Raw genomic sequence first — 15044 nt, forward strand, 5'->3', positions numbered from 1 at the left:
CTGTCATGGGCGCGGCGTGGCGTAAGCAATGAGGAGGCAGACCCCGCTTCCCTCTGCTCGCGCTGTCTCCCAGCTGTGACGACTGCTCCCCCAGTAGCTGGTGATCGGCGAGCCTCTGCATGCTTGTCAACATACTAAACTAAACTTGTAACACACTCACATTTATCTTACAGCGTTGGCCTTAATCAATACCGGCGGGGAAGCACTGCCCATGGGACTCTGACAACCGGCGGCCCGTGGCCAGTGAGTAGAAGGACGCAGTTTGGGCCGGCTGCTGATGCCCGTCTGGCAAGGACGGATCAGACAGCTGATGGGGGAAACACTGCTGGGAGCAAGTTGTTTGTGGGCCACATCTGGTCGCCCAGGTGGACAGTCTGCCACATGGCGGCAGAGCTAGCTAGTGCCGGCTGCTTTGGGGTGCTGCAGGAATATGGGTGGCCCAGACTGGGCACATGCGGGCCCATGTCTCTCATGGCTGTGATGGTTAGCGTGAGCGATGCAACGCCTATCACAGAAAGACTCTCTCACATGGCGGGAACCCTGCCCTACCAGCCCTGCACGCGCAACCGTGTGGGGCGCTCAGCTTTGCGATTTTTAATGCCGCACAATGTCTGTCTGTCTGTGTGTCTGTCTGTCGTTGTTTGTATGTCACGGTACAAATTAGGCACTTGTGCCAAGAATGGGGCCCAAGCAGGAGGAAGGGGCCAGCGGGGGCTTACCCCGGGGCGGATTCAAAATACCTACGAATACTCGCATTTCATTGGCTGTCGCTGCATCGAACGTACCACTGCAACAAGTGCTCATGGGAATCCTGCGTAAAGTACTGCGAGTAGCTGCCGCTAGCTGCCGCGGCTGCCGCTGGTCACAAAGTGTAAACCAGCCGTGTCAGCAATCAGCTGTTGTGAGGCACCAATGGGGTCAAGGTCTTTCCATTGAGGGACCTGTGTCGCCAGGCTAGTGCTTTCTGTTGATGTGAGGAGCATGCAAGAGTAAATATCAGTCCTAGTTATAGAGAACATTGGTGGTGCAAGTTCACAGGTCAAACCTGCTCGTATGGGCGTAAGGATAATATGAGCGTGAAAATGCAGAGTTCTACGTTAAATACTGAAAGCTCTACAAAAAAAATAGAACGGCGCCGTCCTAAGGTACCCACCCTTGAAAAATTTAACAAGGGCAGAGGAGCCCTTAATCCTTCCGGCTTGTGCTTTATAGGCGTGGGTTCCAACTTCCAACAGACGGCTGCGGCGGACCAGTGGGACCCGCGGCAGCCAGCGGCAGCCGATGGCCTCGCTCCGTTCTTGGCGGAAAAGATGGCGTGGCACTCTGTATGAGGACCGCGGCGAATATCAATATTCATACTCGTACCAGACGGAAGTACCGGGAGGATTAGGACCGGGCACGTGAGCACCGCTGGATCGAGTATCGGCCGTCCGATCATAGCAGGGGGGAGAGTAAGCCCCCCTTCCTCCTGCCTGACCAAGTATCCCGGATCCATGTATAGGGTACTTACGATCCCGCTGATTGATGTACCCGTATTATTTCGTACTGACTGCACCAGAAGATATCTCAATACATTACGGGAATACGCCCTAATGGCTAATCATGTACTTAGCGGAGACCCGCTGGCGAGTTACCGCGGGCACCGCCGCTGAGGCCGCAAGCACCCAACGGCGATCTAGAACTCTACGAGCTTACAATAGCAGAGCTTTTGATCGAAGGTGTAGGACGTGACCATCGTGACGGATTTCTTCCATCGCGGTCTTGAGCGGACTCCGCCGCCATCATCGACCTCCTAGTCCACATATTCACTCCATAAAGTACTAATCTCGCTCGAAGCATTGTTCATGCACCGCCCCTACTAACTAATGTCCATATGCAACTTTCTTGCCACCACGACTAATTTCCCAGCTTATCCTTATACTTAGTTTCTGTAGGAGATAAGGATGTAGATTGTAGATAGGAGATTATAGATCGCTGTCACATGTGTTGGTAGAATCGACACATGGCCCAGTGGCAGCGGCCGCGGTGCCTGCGGTGTTGCCGCCGGTTCCTTTACCAGTACTTTACCAGTACTAGCTAGGCCGTATGTAAAAGCTATTACAGGGGGTTGCTAGACGTTTGGACCGCATTTGCGGGCCAGTTAATACGAATAATTACGGATACGAGAGATAGGACGTTATGTTGTGGATGCGTGGTCTGGCGTCTGCGAGACCCCTTTCGTTGTAATTTCTTATAACAACGCTACCGGGTACCTACAACGCTACCGGCGCGCCTACCGGGTGGCTTCCTACTTTCGCCTGCGGTGGTAAGCCCCTTGCTAGCGTTTTACATGGCGCTGCCGCTCGGCCGCTGTAAACACCGTGAAACCGCGATTGATCCGCGGCTCACGGCGCGGGCACCGCGGACGGCACGTCCACCACCCGGACAGCTCGAGGTCAACCCCTGGACCTGTCCTTGCCTGGTGCGATGGCTGGCTGTGGCCGTCGGCATGTGTCCGACGATGTCCGATGATAGATTTGCGAGTTTCGGGGTAAAACCCGGGATATCCATGGACTTGGCAAAGTAGGCATCCCGAATCTCCTCTATCTATAGACCGAGCCTAACTAAAGTACCCACGTACAGGTATTGTACGAGTACTATCCTTTTAAGTACATACCTCAATACGTACAGCTCAGTACAAGCTGGTACTCGTACTAGTACAAGCAGGGTACCTACCAGCTTCGCAGTATGGGACCAATAATAATTGTAGAGCTTAAGTGAGCTCTGGCCAGCTAGCTAGTGCCTGCGAGTATCCTTAGTCAGTTAGAGAGGGTAGCTCTCCAGGTACGAGTAGGCCAGAGAGCTAGCTAGACCAGGCTCTAGCTAGAGCTACAGTACCCCTGGCTAGACCACAGGGTGCGAGTGTCGAGTACGAGTACGAGTAAGAGTAAGAGTACGAGTATAGATCAGAGGCCGGCCGGCAGCGCTAGCTGGGCCGAATTTCTCTCACTACTCGTACTACAGTACTAACGGATGGGATTGTAGAACTTAGCGTACCCTACCTGCCTCTCTACCTACGAGCTAGAGGTAGGTATCCCTATCCTTAGTAGGTAGGAGGTACCCTAGCTAGCCTACCAGTTACTACGCTGGGTAGCTACTGTACCGCGTGGACAAGGATATACGTAGTGGTACTCGTAGCTGTACATATGCAGTACCAGGAGGAATTGGTAAAATGGAAAATCCTTCGGTTCCCGCCACATCGATTTCCTCGTACGAGTAGGAGATAGTACCCTACCTACCTACTCGTAGTAAAATCCTAGAAATCTGATGTCAAATGGTAAAACGACCCCTTCTGCGCTCTGCTGTCTGCTGTGGTAGGGTCAGGAGGACCTCCTGGTAGGGTCGATCTCACACCGCATATTGTTCCATGTAGGATTGTGGTGTCGGGTTCACCGTTCATCGCAGAGAAAACCGATAAAACCCTAAATATCCGGAAATTTCAAATATCCTCCCGTACAGATTTTAACAAGCAATTACCACTGTTCGCAGCACATGCACTCCATGCAGATGTCTGCGATGTGGCTCCCGGCGTGTCCGAAACCCCAGACCCCAGTAGCAGGTACCCTACCTAGTACCTTCCTACCTCTGTAGGCAGGGTACCCGTAGGCCGTAGGTCTCTGATGCTACTGTGGCGTGCCTTTTACCTCCTCCCAGGCGTGGCCGGCCCGGGTCATGATTCATCGTGAACTGTGAACACTCCACTTCCTCCTGAGCTGTGGTCAGGGAAAACGTAACTGTTCTGGGCTTTGGTCCCCGCTGCCCACAGCTCCGAGTGAAAGAAGACAACACCCGCTTGGACCGGAATTCAACCAGCAACAAGCGAATACAGAATCCGAGTGCTGCAGTGAGGCTTTTGGCTTGGGCGAGTAACGGAACTGTGAGGTTCGATTTCGCCGCGCTTCAAGAGCGGGCCGAAGGATTGTGGCAGCCAGTTTGTACCTCTCGCTGTTGAGAGCAGGGAAAGGAGCGGTGCGCGCGGAAAGGAACGGGGCAAACGGTCCGGAGACGCGATAGAAGATCAGGACAATCCGCAAGGAGCTACCCACGTAGAATGACGCTGGATCAGCAAGGAGGAATGGCTTACTCGAAGCGGTGCAGCGAAGCTGGGGTGAAGCCCATCCCGGAGCTTAAGGACGCCCTGTAAGTTGGCCGTGACGCTCCGCCGAAAACCAGAGGGTAGAGATTCTAACCTGGTCCCAGCCCGGGTGGATGCCCCGGCAGGACTTGCGTGCAAGGATGTCACGAACGTGGAGAAAAGCACTTCAACTTTACGCTAGGACAATCGTCCCCGCATGCAGACGGGGAAGGGGCGGGCGCGTGGCCCGGTGACGTCTCGAGTTCCATACATCTGAAACATCCCGCAGCATCGTCTCGCCGTTACGCTGCCCGCGTCTAACTCCTCGCCATAACTGGAAACAGGAGTAGTCGTGCCATACGAATGATTACGGGGAATTCTACCCCCCAGGAGGTCCGCCAGAATCAGGGGCACGATAGTATGGCGGCGTTCCTCGCTCATGGGAGAGGCGTTGCTCTCACGCAGTGCAAAGCTGCCGTGCCGCCAGGATACACCACGAGCAGAGTGCTATAGTGCTTTCCGAGGGCTGTGTGTCTGCAACTTTGCGAACCAGGGAATGCACTTGCGAGCAGACGGTTCTCTTGGCGTCTAGCTTATCGTCATAATCGGACGCAGTATCTCCCGTACCCTCGCTGGACCTTCTTCCTTTCTGCTAGCTTTCGTTGACTATTATTGAACACATTTTGAGAGTGATGTGGACTTTGTGCTTAAAATGCACCAGGGAGCACGGCTACAAGACATGCACAATCCAAGTGGAGCACCCCCTCTCTGCAGTCGAGGTTGATGCATTCACCTCAGCAATCGCTCGCTCTAGCTTGCAGGGTCTCACGCTAGACAAGCTGATCATGGTGAGAGGCCACCCTTGGCATCCATGCAGACCCCTCGGCCGCCCCAGCCTGATGTGCTGTGTCCTATCTCATCTACCATCCCCATGCAAGCATACACTCTTACCCCTCTAACATGGCCGTGGTGTTTTTACTGTCACTGCAGCCAGAAGACGGATGGTTGGCAGTAACGTCCGCAGCAAGTTCCTGCGGGTTGACGTGCCTTCAAATCTCATCAGCTTTGCTCGGTACTCCAGCCTTGCACTTGGCCCTATATCGCTGCCTGAATTAAACCCACGCTATGCTCACAATGTCTTGCTGTCGTAGCTGCGTCAACGTGTTCTGTATGGGCTGCGAACGGAACGATAGCTTAGTTGCCTGCAAGGTGGCTCAAGCTGCTGCTTCTTGCTCTGCGGCACAGGAGACATGGAGCCATCGTTATTTGCTGCAGCTCTCGGGCGCCTGACATCGCTGCGGTGGCTGCGGTTGAGCAATGCTGAGCTGGTCTGGCCCGCCAACCTTGCTACTGCTTCCTCTCCATATCCACCTTGTTACACATCCGGCAGGGTAAGCCAGTTGGTAGCTCACCGGTATTGTGGCCTCTTGTGTACTATGACGCCCAGGGTCAAGACTTCGTGTCGGCATTTGTGAAGACACCACTGATGAGCGCAGGCAGCTCGCTAACCCGCTTGGAGCTGTGCTACAACAGCATCGGGGACGAAGGCACCATCGCCCTTGCTCATGCTATCGTGATGAAAGGTGCTGTCCCTTCACAAACTGACCACCCCTGGCTGCCAGGAAAGGTTCACGTCTGCAAGGCGACGACCAAACGCAAAAAAAATCAATGCCCACAGCACAACAACGCACCGCTGCTAGCCATGCACCAGTGTAGTTCGGACAAGTTGGCAACCAGAGCTAACTCTGACATCTGCGAATCAGACATCCACCTCCGGTTCCTGGACCTCTCCTACAACAATGTTGGGGACGAAGGAGCACAAGCCCTTGGCTATGCCATTGCCGGAGAGCACAAGAGCGCCGGCAAGCCGGTCATCGAGATTCTGGAGCTGGAGGGTAATCAGGTACCGAGAGGCTAGCAGCACATGCCTGCCAGACGCCGATTTTGACACAAATTATTTCGGCCTGGACAACAGTGGAGGCGCCCCGAGACGTACTGTGTACTGTCTCTCCATGTCTGTCGCTTCTGCGCGCAACAGTGGTCCGTTTTAATGCTCTCACTGCGATGCCTGTTTCCTTGTGGGATGCCCTTTTTCGTCTGTGCAGATTGGGGATATGGGTGGTGTTGCCCTCGGGGCGGCGCTGTTCAAGACCCCACACCTGCAGAGGCTGAACCTCGGGGCAAATGACCTCGGCCAAACTGCTGTTCATGCGATCGCAGACTCGCTGCTCACTGGCGCCTTGGGTAAGCTTTGTTTGGCCGGCCTGTGTTCTCGTCCGAAGACTACATGCCAACACAGGAACACGACCAACCGGATTTGCTGGTTATGGGCTCAGCTCACCGGCCACCAGCTCTCACCACCTCTCTTCCTGCTAACGATGAGGTCTGGTCCTATACACAGGTCTGCGGGAGCTGCTCGTGGATGACAACGAGTACAGCGAAGCATCTCTGGTGCACCTCCTGCAAGCTGTGGTTGAGCACGGCAACCTGCACCAGCTCGATGTCAGGGGCATCGCCCTCCAGTCTGCCGTGAGTTGCCCGGCCCCGTGCTCAACCCTCCTCCTCTGCCCAGTTGCAGCACTGATACGTGCCCGCATGCAACGCAGCACAGATGGCTGAGTTCCTTTTGGCGAATTCAGACATCTGCTAAGCAGCCTGTGTGTGTGTGTGTTGCCATGGCCAGTCATCAAAGGCTGTCGTAGATCTCATCCGCAGCCCTTGTCAGTTGAAGACTCTCAAGGTCGATGCTGGGGGGGCACACCACGCTGCCAACATTGCAAAGGCCCTGCGGACCGGCGGCTCGAACATCGAACAGGTGGTGCTCGGGGGGGACGTACCCCTGGCCTCCCAGCGAGCAGTGGAAGAGGCGCTGGAGCTGAACAGACAAGCGAGGGAGCGCGCAGCGGAGGCGCATGAACAGGATTCCCTGGGCTCGATCTCTCCTCTGCCTACGAGTCGCCCGGTTACTTCCCCTGCTTTGCTGGCTCCCAAGACCCCAGCCAGCAACAAGCCCAAGAGTTCACCAACTAAAGCAAAGGCTTCCTCATCAGCTCGCTCCTCACCCCCCAAACCTCTCAAGGTACCGCCAACTGCTAACAACACATCCTTGGTCGGCTGTTGTTTGCCCCTGAGCATCAATGCCTCGACAGCGGGCTGAGGCTCCATGTGTTGATATCCGTCGTTGCCAATTTTGGACCACGACCATAGGTACTGGCTTCAATGCCTTGGTGCTAACCTCCGCGGTGTCTTTGTTTCCGTCTGTCTCTTAAATACAGCCGGCGATGAACGTGCGAGACCGGAATGTTCTCAACCCCAAGACCCCCAAGATTGGCCGGCGCGGCACGTACTGCGGGAAGTATCAGCCAGAGAACAAGCGGATCATGTCCAGCTGGGTGGGTGGAGGAGCTCAAGCCATGGCGGGGGAGATCTTCCGGTGAGGTTCCCGAGGGATGCTGCGCACTCTGTGAACTTAGCCTCCGTATTCCCACACGGTTTCACAGTTCACCGTGAGCAGTTGTTGCTTCTTTTTTTCTTTCTTTCCGGAGCTGATCATGACTCGCGGCCGACACACATCATCACAGGAAGTGTGACCTCAACCAGAACAACTACCTTGAGCGCGACGAGTTCCGGCTGGCAATGGATATGGCCGGCCTCCTCGAGGAGGTTAAGCCATCTGAGGTGCGGTTGAACCGTACTATCCCGGCCAACTCCACGACTGAAAGACGCAGCCGAATGCAGCTTACGAAGGGCTGCTAATGCCTACTACCCCATTGCCTGTGGAGACGTGCCGCCTCTGCCGTGTGTGCATCCTCTGCAGTACGTCTGATGGAGACGTGGGTTCGCTGTGATGCCACAGGTTGCGGGGTACTGTGACATGCTCTTCGCAAAGTTGGACCGCGACGGGGACGGCCACATGACTGTGCACGAGTATGGGGAGATCTTCTCTGTCGAGATGGCACGGAAGAGTGTGAACAGTCGCCGCCAGAAAATCGATGTATGTGTGCCGACTCCTAACAGTGAACCTGCCCTGAACCTTCGACAGCTGCACGCACCCTCTGACCACAGGAAAATCACGGCCATCGCCCCTCGGGTCTACTCACGGGGTCCATGCCCATTGCTATGTTGGAACTGCCACTGCCACGCTCATGGCGCCCTGTCTGCCTTGTGTGTGCGCCATGTTTGCCGACCAGTTTGGGGGGAGGCGAGGGAGGAGGAGAGGCGCGTGGCGGGCGTGGCTGAAGAATCCAGCCATGGAATCCTTCGTGCGCTGAAAGGCCGGCTGTGTGTTGCCAATGTTTGCAGATTCCGGAGTCATTCCAAGCTGCCGTTCCCAGTGGCTATGCTCATTCCGAGGAGCTGCGGCAAGTTTTCGACAGCTTTTGTTCGTTCGGTCATGGCCACGGCAGCACCCGGCAGGCCAGGCAGGACAAAATGAACTCCTTCCAGTTCAGCAAGCTGTGCCGGGACGCCGGTTTCATCCAGCCCAAGGGAAAGCTCTCTCCTTCAGCGCTCGATGTGATCTTCACCAAGGTCTGCTTCCAGCCTCCGTCCCCCCCCCCCCCCCCCCCCCCGGGGCTGTTGAGCATAGGAACAGTCCAACGGCGCATGCTCCGTCCCCCCCCCGCACGGGCGTTTGTGTGGACCTGGCCATGCTGGCGAGGGCGGCAGATTCGAGAGTACGGTTCTGAAGAGAGGCAGACTGGGGAGGAAGAATGGGAAATACCACAGGGACGAGAAAACGGAAAGCTAGGTCAGAGGGAGTCGGGGAGGGAAATGGCAATCTGGAAAAAAAAGAGGGGAGCTCGAAGGACGGAAGGGAGAGGGTGTCTCGGGGCGCGGCACACCTCTGTACTACCTGGACAGCAGAGATCCTCGGGCAACCGCCGATATCTGACGTTTATTTCTTGTGCGCTCATCTCCGTTGCCAACGTAACACATCAGGCAAACAAGTACAACCAGAGCATCCGCAACCTCTCCTACAAGTCGTTCCTGGAAAGCCTTGCCCTGGTGGCGTTCGAGATGGACTGCGGGTTTGACGATGTGGTGGCGATGCTGGGGGTAACACCGATCGCCCACACGACAGCTACCAAAGCACCGGCGGCAGAAGACCATTTCACTCCGCCATTGTGAGCCCCTGCGCCTCACCTCGATGCGCGTGGTGTTCTGCCAGCAAAACAAAAAATACCGACGGTCACCGTTCCGATGCATGGCATGACCCTTGCTAGACACGTACAACAGGTGCTTAGCCAGAGCTTGCAGCCTTCCTTCACTGACATTGGATCAACTTTGGCACCCCAGGCCTAGTGACAAGAAGGCGAAACGGGTGCAACGGAAACAGAAGTCCCCAGCGGGGGTCGCCGAGATGGAGCAGCAAATGCCAGGCGCTACAGGGGGATCAGTCCAAGGGGCATCAGATCATGCCACCACCCGCCAGCTGTTCAATGAAAGCAGCCCACCAAAGGCCGCAGCTGGTGAGTGCATGCGGTCATTTCCCGGCGCAGGATTGCCACACTCACTGGAGTGAAAGGGGGCCGGAAAAGTTGCAGGGAAGGGTGCGGAAGGAGAGAGAGAGGCAAGACGCAAAGGGAGAGGGAGGAGAGGGAAATGGGTCAGAGAGAGAGAGAGAGAGAGACAGACAGACAGAGACAGAGACAGAGACAGAGACAGAGACCGAGAGACAGAGACAAAGATGGGAATCCCCGGCCTGTCTTGGTTCTGCAGATCAATGATCCTCGGCAGGTAAACTACCAGTACTGAGCCATGCTGTGACGCAGGTCCACTCGAAGCTGCGGCGCTGGCTGACATGTTGACAGAGAGGCTAAAGGTTGAGCTTGATTCGTTCCGCGACGGCTTGGAGCATCGGCTTTCAGGCATTGAGAGGCGACTACATGCTGTGGAGGGTCGGCCCGGCCACTGAGCCCCCGCCCGCACGGAGCTTGCAGAGGAGCGCTACATTCTGTTATGCCCTGCAGCTTCCAGGTCTCCACCAGCTTAGATTTTGCCGCTAGACCGGGAACCGGCGTATCATGGCCCATCCCTCGCCCCCCCCCCCCCCCCCCCCGGTCAATCATTGTATCGTTTCATTGTAATATATGACACGGATTACTGCTTCATGTTTGGCGCCTGTCACATCACCAGTGGATCCCTTGCTGCTCTGATCGAGCGCCCGGCCCATGCCTGTGTCTCAGCAGCGTCTGTCACCAGTACTCCATGCGGAACATTCTATGGCTGCAAATCGACATGGGGAAGCACGGTGGGGTTCCACCGTGGGGACCGCGATGTCATGTGGGCACAGCACAGAGGTAATTGGGCATCATGTCCGGGCCACATGCCAGGGCGCGGGCAGGTGTTGGCCCTCAGCTGGATCATGTTTTGACTCTAACAGATTGGCATTTGGCAGTGTTGTGTGTGGCACCGTGTGGCCGTCTGGTACAGAGCTTGGGTAGAAAACTCCTAAGAGTACAACGACCGCATGCATAACGCTGCGATCGCTACAGCTCTCACCCCTCACACATGGCGGATTGGGAGGTAGGCGGTTTCCCCTTCTGTAAGTTTCCTCTTGCTCGGCAGTAACTGCATCTATAAATTGGCCAATGTGTAGCACCCATGCACCAGCGGCTAGGCATGGCATGGCCGCAAAACCATCAAGTTTAGACAGATCATCTGGAGGCCTTTCAGGTGCTTGATGTATTAATGGCAGTGGCTGCAGAATTTCGTATGAACTTTTCAATCGAAGTTTGTTTTGTCGATCTGGGAAGTATCCTTACCACTACTGTACAAGCAATGATGACAGACGTGCATGCCAGGGCATGTATCATGATCGCGCCCAGGGCAGCGCTGATGGAGCGCGCGCTCAGTGATGTGACCCCGCACTTTGAACTACAAAACCCGGGTAGGCGGAGGTACTGGGTAGGTAGGTATCTCCTACCTAGAGGAGATACAGCTGGCAGGAGATAGTCCGTCCGCCGTCGGGTAGATACCGTTGGCCAGCGATACTCGTACAGAGGCCGGCGGCCGCGGAGGGTAGGTAGGGTGAGGGGTTGGTTACAAGACCCGAAGGCAGGGTAGGTACGGTACCCTACCTACGGGCTACGTACGTACGGCCTACCTTGCTACTACTAGTACTACTGTAGTACGTTGCCACACGTACTCCTGGTCCTCCGGAGTCCGGTCTCTCGAGCTTGCCGGACTGAAGCCGCCGGCCGCGGTGGAAGAAAAAACACGTGGCCGTAGGTAGGTAGCTGGTACGTGCATTCTCATAATAAAGTACACGTAGTACTACGGTAGTACGTGCAACATGCAGAATCTACTGTCCTGTACTGTAGTCTCATGCATGAGTATATACTAGTACTAGTACTCGTACTAGTACTCGATCGTGCATACGTGGACGTGCGCGCGCGCCTCATTCAAATTCCTATATAATAAAGTAGGGTAGGTAAGGATACCTACGAGTAAGCAATTCCTCCTGCCACTCGGTACCTCTAGGTACCTTCGGTACGTAGGTAGGGTACTCGTAGGTAACTGTATTTGTGTTTGTGTATGTGCAATTTTAAATAAGGCCGGTGGGATAGGTGGGAGGTCCATAGACCATAGCCTATCTAGAGTACCTCCGGTAGTAGGTAGGGAGGTCCTTACAGCCTACTACGAGTACCTACCATACCCAGATCTGGCAAGGCAGTATCCCCTATCTCCCGCTCAGAGGCACACCCACCCCGTAACGGCCCTGCAGTTCGTTCGATCCAGTTGCGACATGCCGGATGGATAGGCTGGGGTACCCTAGCGTGCAACCAAAAAGATCAGCTGCAGGCGTACAGCAGGAATTTGCAGGCGTCGGAGGAGGCATCTTGTTCGAGCTGGACGGGATTCAGATCCTTTATTCGGAGAGGAGATTATCGGATCGCAAAGGTTAATCCCATCTTCATATAATGTTGTTTGACCGCGCCGACCGCGGAAAGAGCTGTCTCTCCCAAGGCGTTGCACACATGCATGTGAAGTTCGGTTGACGCCCCATCAGATGTCGTTAGCAACACTTTGTTTGCAGATTGCAAGCAGTTGTCAAGGGATCGAGGCCACACGGTCGAACGGCCAGGTTTACATGACGAAATTTCTTTGAAAAAATACGTCGAAATGCGTTTCATACGATTGTTCGCGAGCTTGAATGCTCCTTGTGGTGAGGCCATTCCAGTGTTTCGGTTTCAGTGTCTCGGAGCGCCTGACGCACAATAACTTCGTATGTTAAGCCTTGGTTCGATCCATGCACGGGCCGTCTCTCGGGAGCTGTAGTCCCGGATGCGCAGGTAGATCCGGCAGAAGACAAGCTAGTGGCGAATTCATTAGCGATAGCGCATCCCATCCATGCTGGCTTTCATTCGTTGCTCAGTCAGCCGTGTGCAGGGTAATCGCTGAGGTCTTCGAGCTACAGCCCGTGTACAGCCGTCTGGTCCTGCGACATACCCTAGGGTACCCTAGTATCTTTAACTGTGCACTGGTTATGTACTCGTACTTTCATACTCCATACCTGCAAGTTGCAACGCCACTGCCTGCCGCTTCAGAGGCTCTCGAAGCGACTGGGTCATTTCCAACGCATTTGACCTATCTATTATCCTTCGAAAGGCATGAGGGAAGCTCGTGTCGGACTGGCTGGAGCCGAACATGCGCCAGAGCGATCTGCGGATGCCAAAATTCTGTAGTGTTGGCAGGGAGTAGGGCTTCCGATGTTGGGGATAGGGTTCCGGATGTTCCGGGGATTGCATAAATTGACGACGCGCCATATTCTCGCCTCTACATTTTGGTCGGGTGGACTCGCAGTATCCCGGGTCATGACCCCGGCAAAGAGGCCCGCAGCTGCGGCCAACAGGCCGGGGCCGCATAGCAGGGCACGCGCCAACCGGTTCTTGCTACCCACAGGAGGGTACCTACCCTCTAGGGTACCCTACCTACCTACTTTTGATGGGCCCAACCTCCCTTCAACCCAGGCATGTGTGATGTGCCTGTCGACAACGTAACGGTCTGTCAGGTGTCGAAGACTTTTGACAGTCCACGGGCGGAAGAGCCGTTCAGGCTGAGGAATTCAGCATAAACCCACACTAGGCCGATTTACTGACAAATCGTGCTTTGTGTCAACCTTTCTCCTGTGCGTCGTACTGACTGACCGCCACGCGGCTGGTTCTTGGCAGGGCGAGGCGTAACAACCGTATCGAAATGATATACGACGTCTCTAAGGGCTCTCCGCCCACGCCTGTGCGCCGGCCAACCTACTCTCCTCGCACCCCGGGAGGGTCTTCCCGCCTGTCGTCTTCCTCTTCCCCATCTGCAGCGAAGGGCATGACCCCACGGCGAGAAACCGAGGCGTCCGAGAAGCCACTGGCAGCCCCCGCTGACCACGTGGCCGGCCAACCTCTCCCGGGTAAGGCCCACCACTCAGGCGTCCTGAGGCCTCCCAACCAACCCAGGCTCACCATTATGTGCCCCCGGCTGCCCCCCCCCCCCCCCCCCCCTGGATCATGGCTAATGATACCACCACCTGAACTTCTCTGGCCCTTGCCACCGTAGACCGTGTCCTGGTCTACGCACGGTGCCGACCGTTCCTGGAGAAGGAGGAGCCCCCCACCGTGGAGGACACCTGTGCCCCACCTGCCGCCTCACCTGCAAGCACTAGTAGAGGCGTGGCTGGCCGGGCCGTCATTGCTCCAATCTCCGATGACAAGAAGGTATGTCCCCTTCCCTTGTTCATACTACCACTGCCACCAGGAGCCCATGGATAGGTGCAGAGCAAGGCGGGAGAGCCAGTTGGGTTGAGAATTTCTGTGTGCCCCTGTGCATGTGCTGTGCATGCCCCTGATGACATTCACCCTGAGAGGGGCAGGCAGCCTTCTTTGTCCCTCTGCTTCTTGAGGCCGCCAGGCTCCTTCCCCCCACTCCACCCTGCATCCTCCTCCCTTCATCTCAGTTTGCCTCCCCCCCCCCCCCCCCCCTCTTCTTCTCCCCCCCCTCCCCTGCCTGCCTGGCCGGCCGAAGGCGTGGAGCAGAACGGTATCTTGCTAGTGGGAATGTGTATTCACAGTGGGCTGCATGCACGCTCAGGTAGCGTTGCGCGCCCTGGATGGAACCCCTCTGCGCGATGGTCGTGAATTTGTGTTTGATGGAGTATTCGATGGTGAGTCCCGTGGCTTCACCGCACTGGCCGGGGCGGGGGGGGGGGGGGGGGGGGGGAGACAGGCTATGGCTGAACATCATCGCCTGTCTGCGGCTGTGCAGAGTCGTCCCTGCAGGCAGACGTGTACCAGGCAGTGGCCCGCCCTGTCTTGCGGGAGGTCCTTTGCGGGTACCACGGGTGCATCATGGCCTACGGACAGACCGGCAGCGGGAAGACGCACAGCCTCCTGAACCCGGGAGTGGGAGGAGACCTCTCCCAGGCCGGTTTGGTGCCTCGCCTGGCGGCAGACCTCTTCACGCAGACCAGTGCAGATGCCATTGCGAAGTGAGAAACCTTGCCCTGGCCTGCCTCGCTTGCGTGCGTGACCTTCCCCTTCTCTGTCGCCGTCCCGATGCTAGTCCTCACCCCCCCCCCCCCCCCCCCCCAAAAAAAAAAAAACAACTCCTCCACCAGCAGCAGACACTCCTCCAGCCTGTGCACATCATGGCAGGCAAATTCAGCCCTCTCAGCACTCGCCATGGCGCTGCCGTCACAGTTTTTAGCACTGAAGTCCATGTCGCAACCTGCCCCCCCCCCCCCCCCCCCCCCCCCCCTTTTTCTGGTTTGACACCGTTGCAGCAGCGCTTACTCTTTCCGGGGCTGCGGTGCAGGTATGAAGTTCAGGTCGGGATGTTTCAGATTTACAACGAGCAGGTCGATGACCTGCTGTGTCCTGAAAGGCAGAATCTCAAGGTTGGCTCCCGCTAGAATTCTCTCTAGGTCTCTGAGATGAAT

The 15044-nt window shown here is 56.2% G+C and overlaps 1 protein-coding gene across 1 annotated transcript; it reads left to right on the plus strand.

Moving 5' to 3' along the window:
- The first annotated feature begins 7395 nt into the window (after window positions 1-7395).
- Window positions 7396-10062, plus strand: LOC142357728 (uncharacterized). Its single transcript, XM_075409274.1, has 7 exons — window positions 7396-7547; window positions 7696-7792; window positions 7971-8108; window positions 8417-8644; window positions 9056-9240; window positions 9413-9585; window positions 9889-10062. Exons 1-7 carry the CDS (start codon window positions 7396-7398, stop codon window positions 10029-10031), a joined length of 1116 nt encoding a protein of 371 aa, XP_075265389.1. The 3' UTR covers window positions 10032-10062.
- Window positions 10063-15044: the final 4982 nt, after the last annotated feature.

The sequence above is a fragment of the Convolutriloba macropyga genome, unplaced genomic scaffold (assembly GCF_964194025.1).
Source record: "Convolutriloba macropyga unplaced genomic scaffold, txConMacr16.3 SCAFFOLD_5879, whole genome shotgun sequence".
Taxonomy (NCBI): Eukaryota; Metazoa; Xenacoelomorpha; order Acoela; family Convolutidae; genus Convolutriloba; species Convolutriloba macropyga.

Coding starts and splice junctions, on each gene's coding strand:
- LOC142357728 (XM_075409274.1), top strand. CDS start 7,396: ATGAACGTGCGAGACCGGAATGTTCTCAACCCCAAGACCCCCAAGATT. Junction 7,548..7,695: donor ATGGCGGGGGAGATCTTCCG/GTGAGGTTCCCG, acceptor ACATCATCACAG/GAAGTGTGACCTCAACCAGA. Junction 8,645..9,055: donor TCGATGTGATCTTCACCAAG/GTCTGCTTCCAG, acceptor GTAACACATCAG/GCAAACAAGTACAACCAGAG.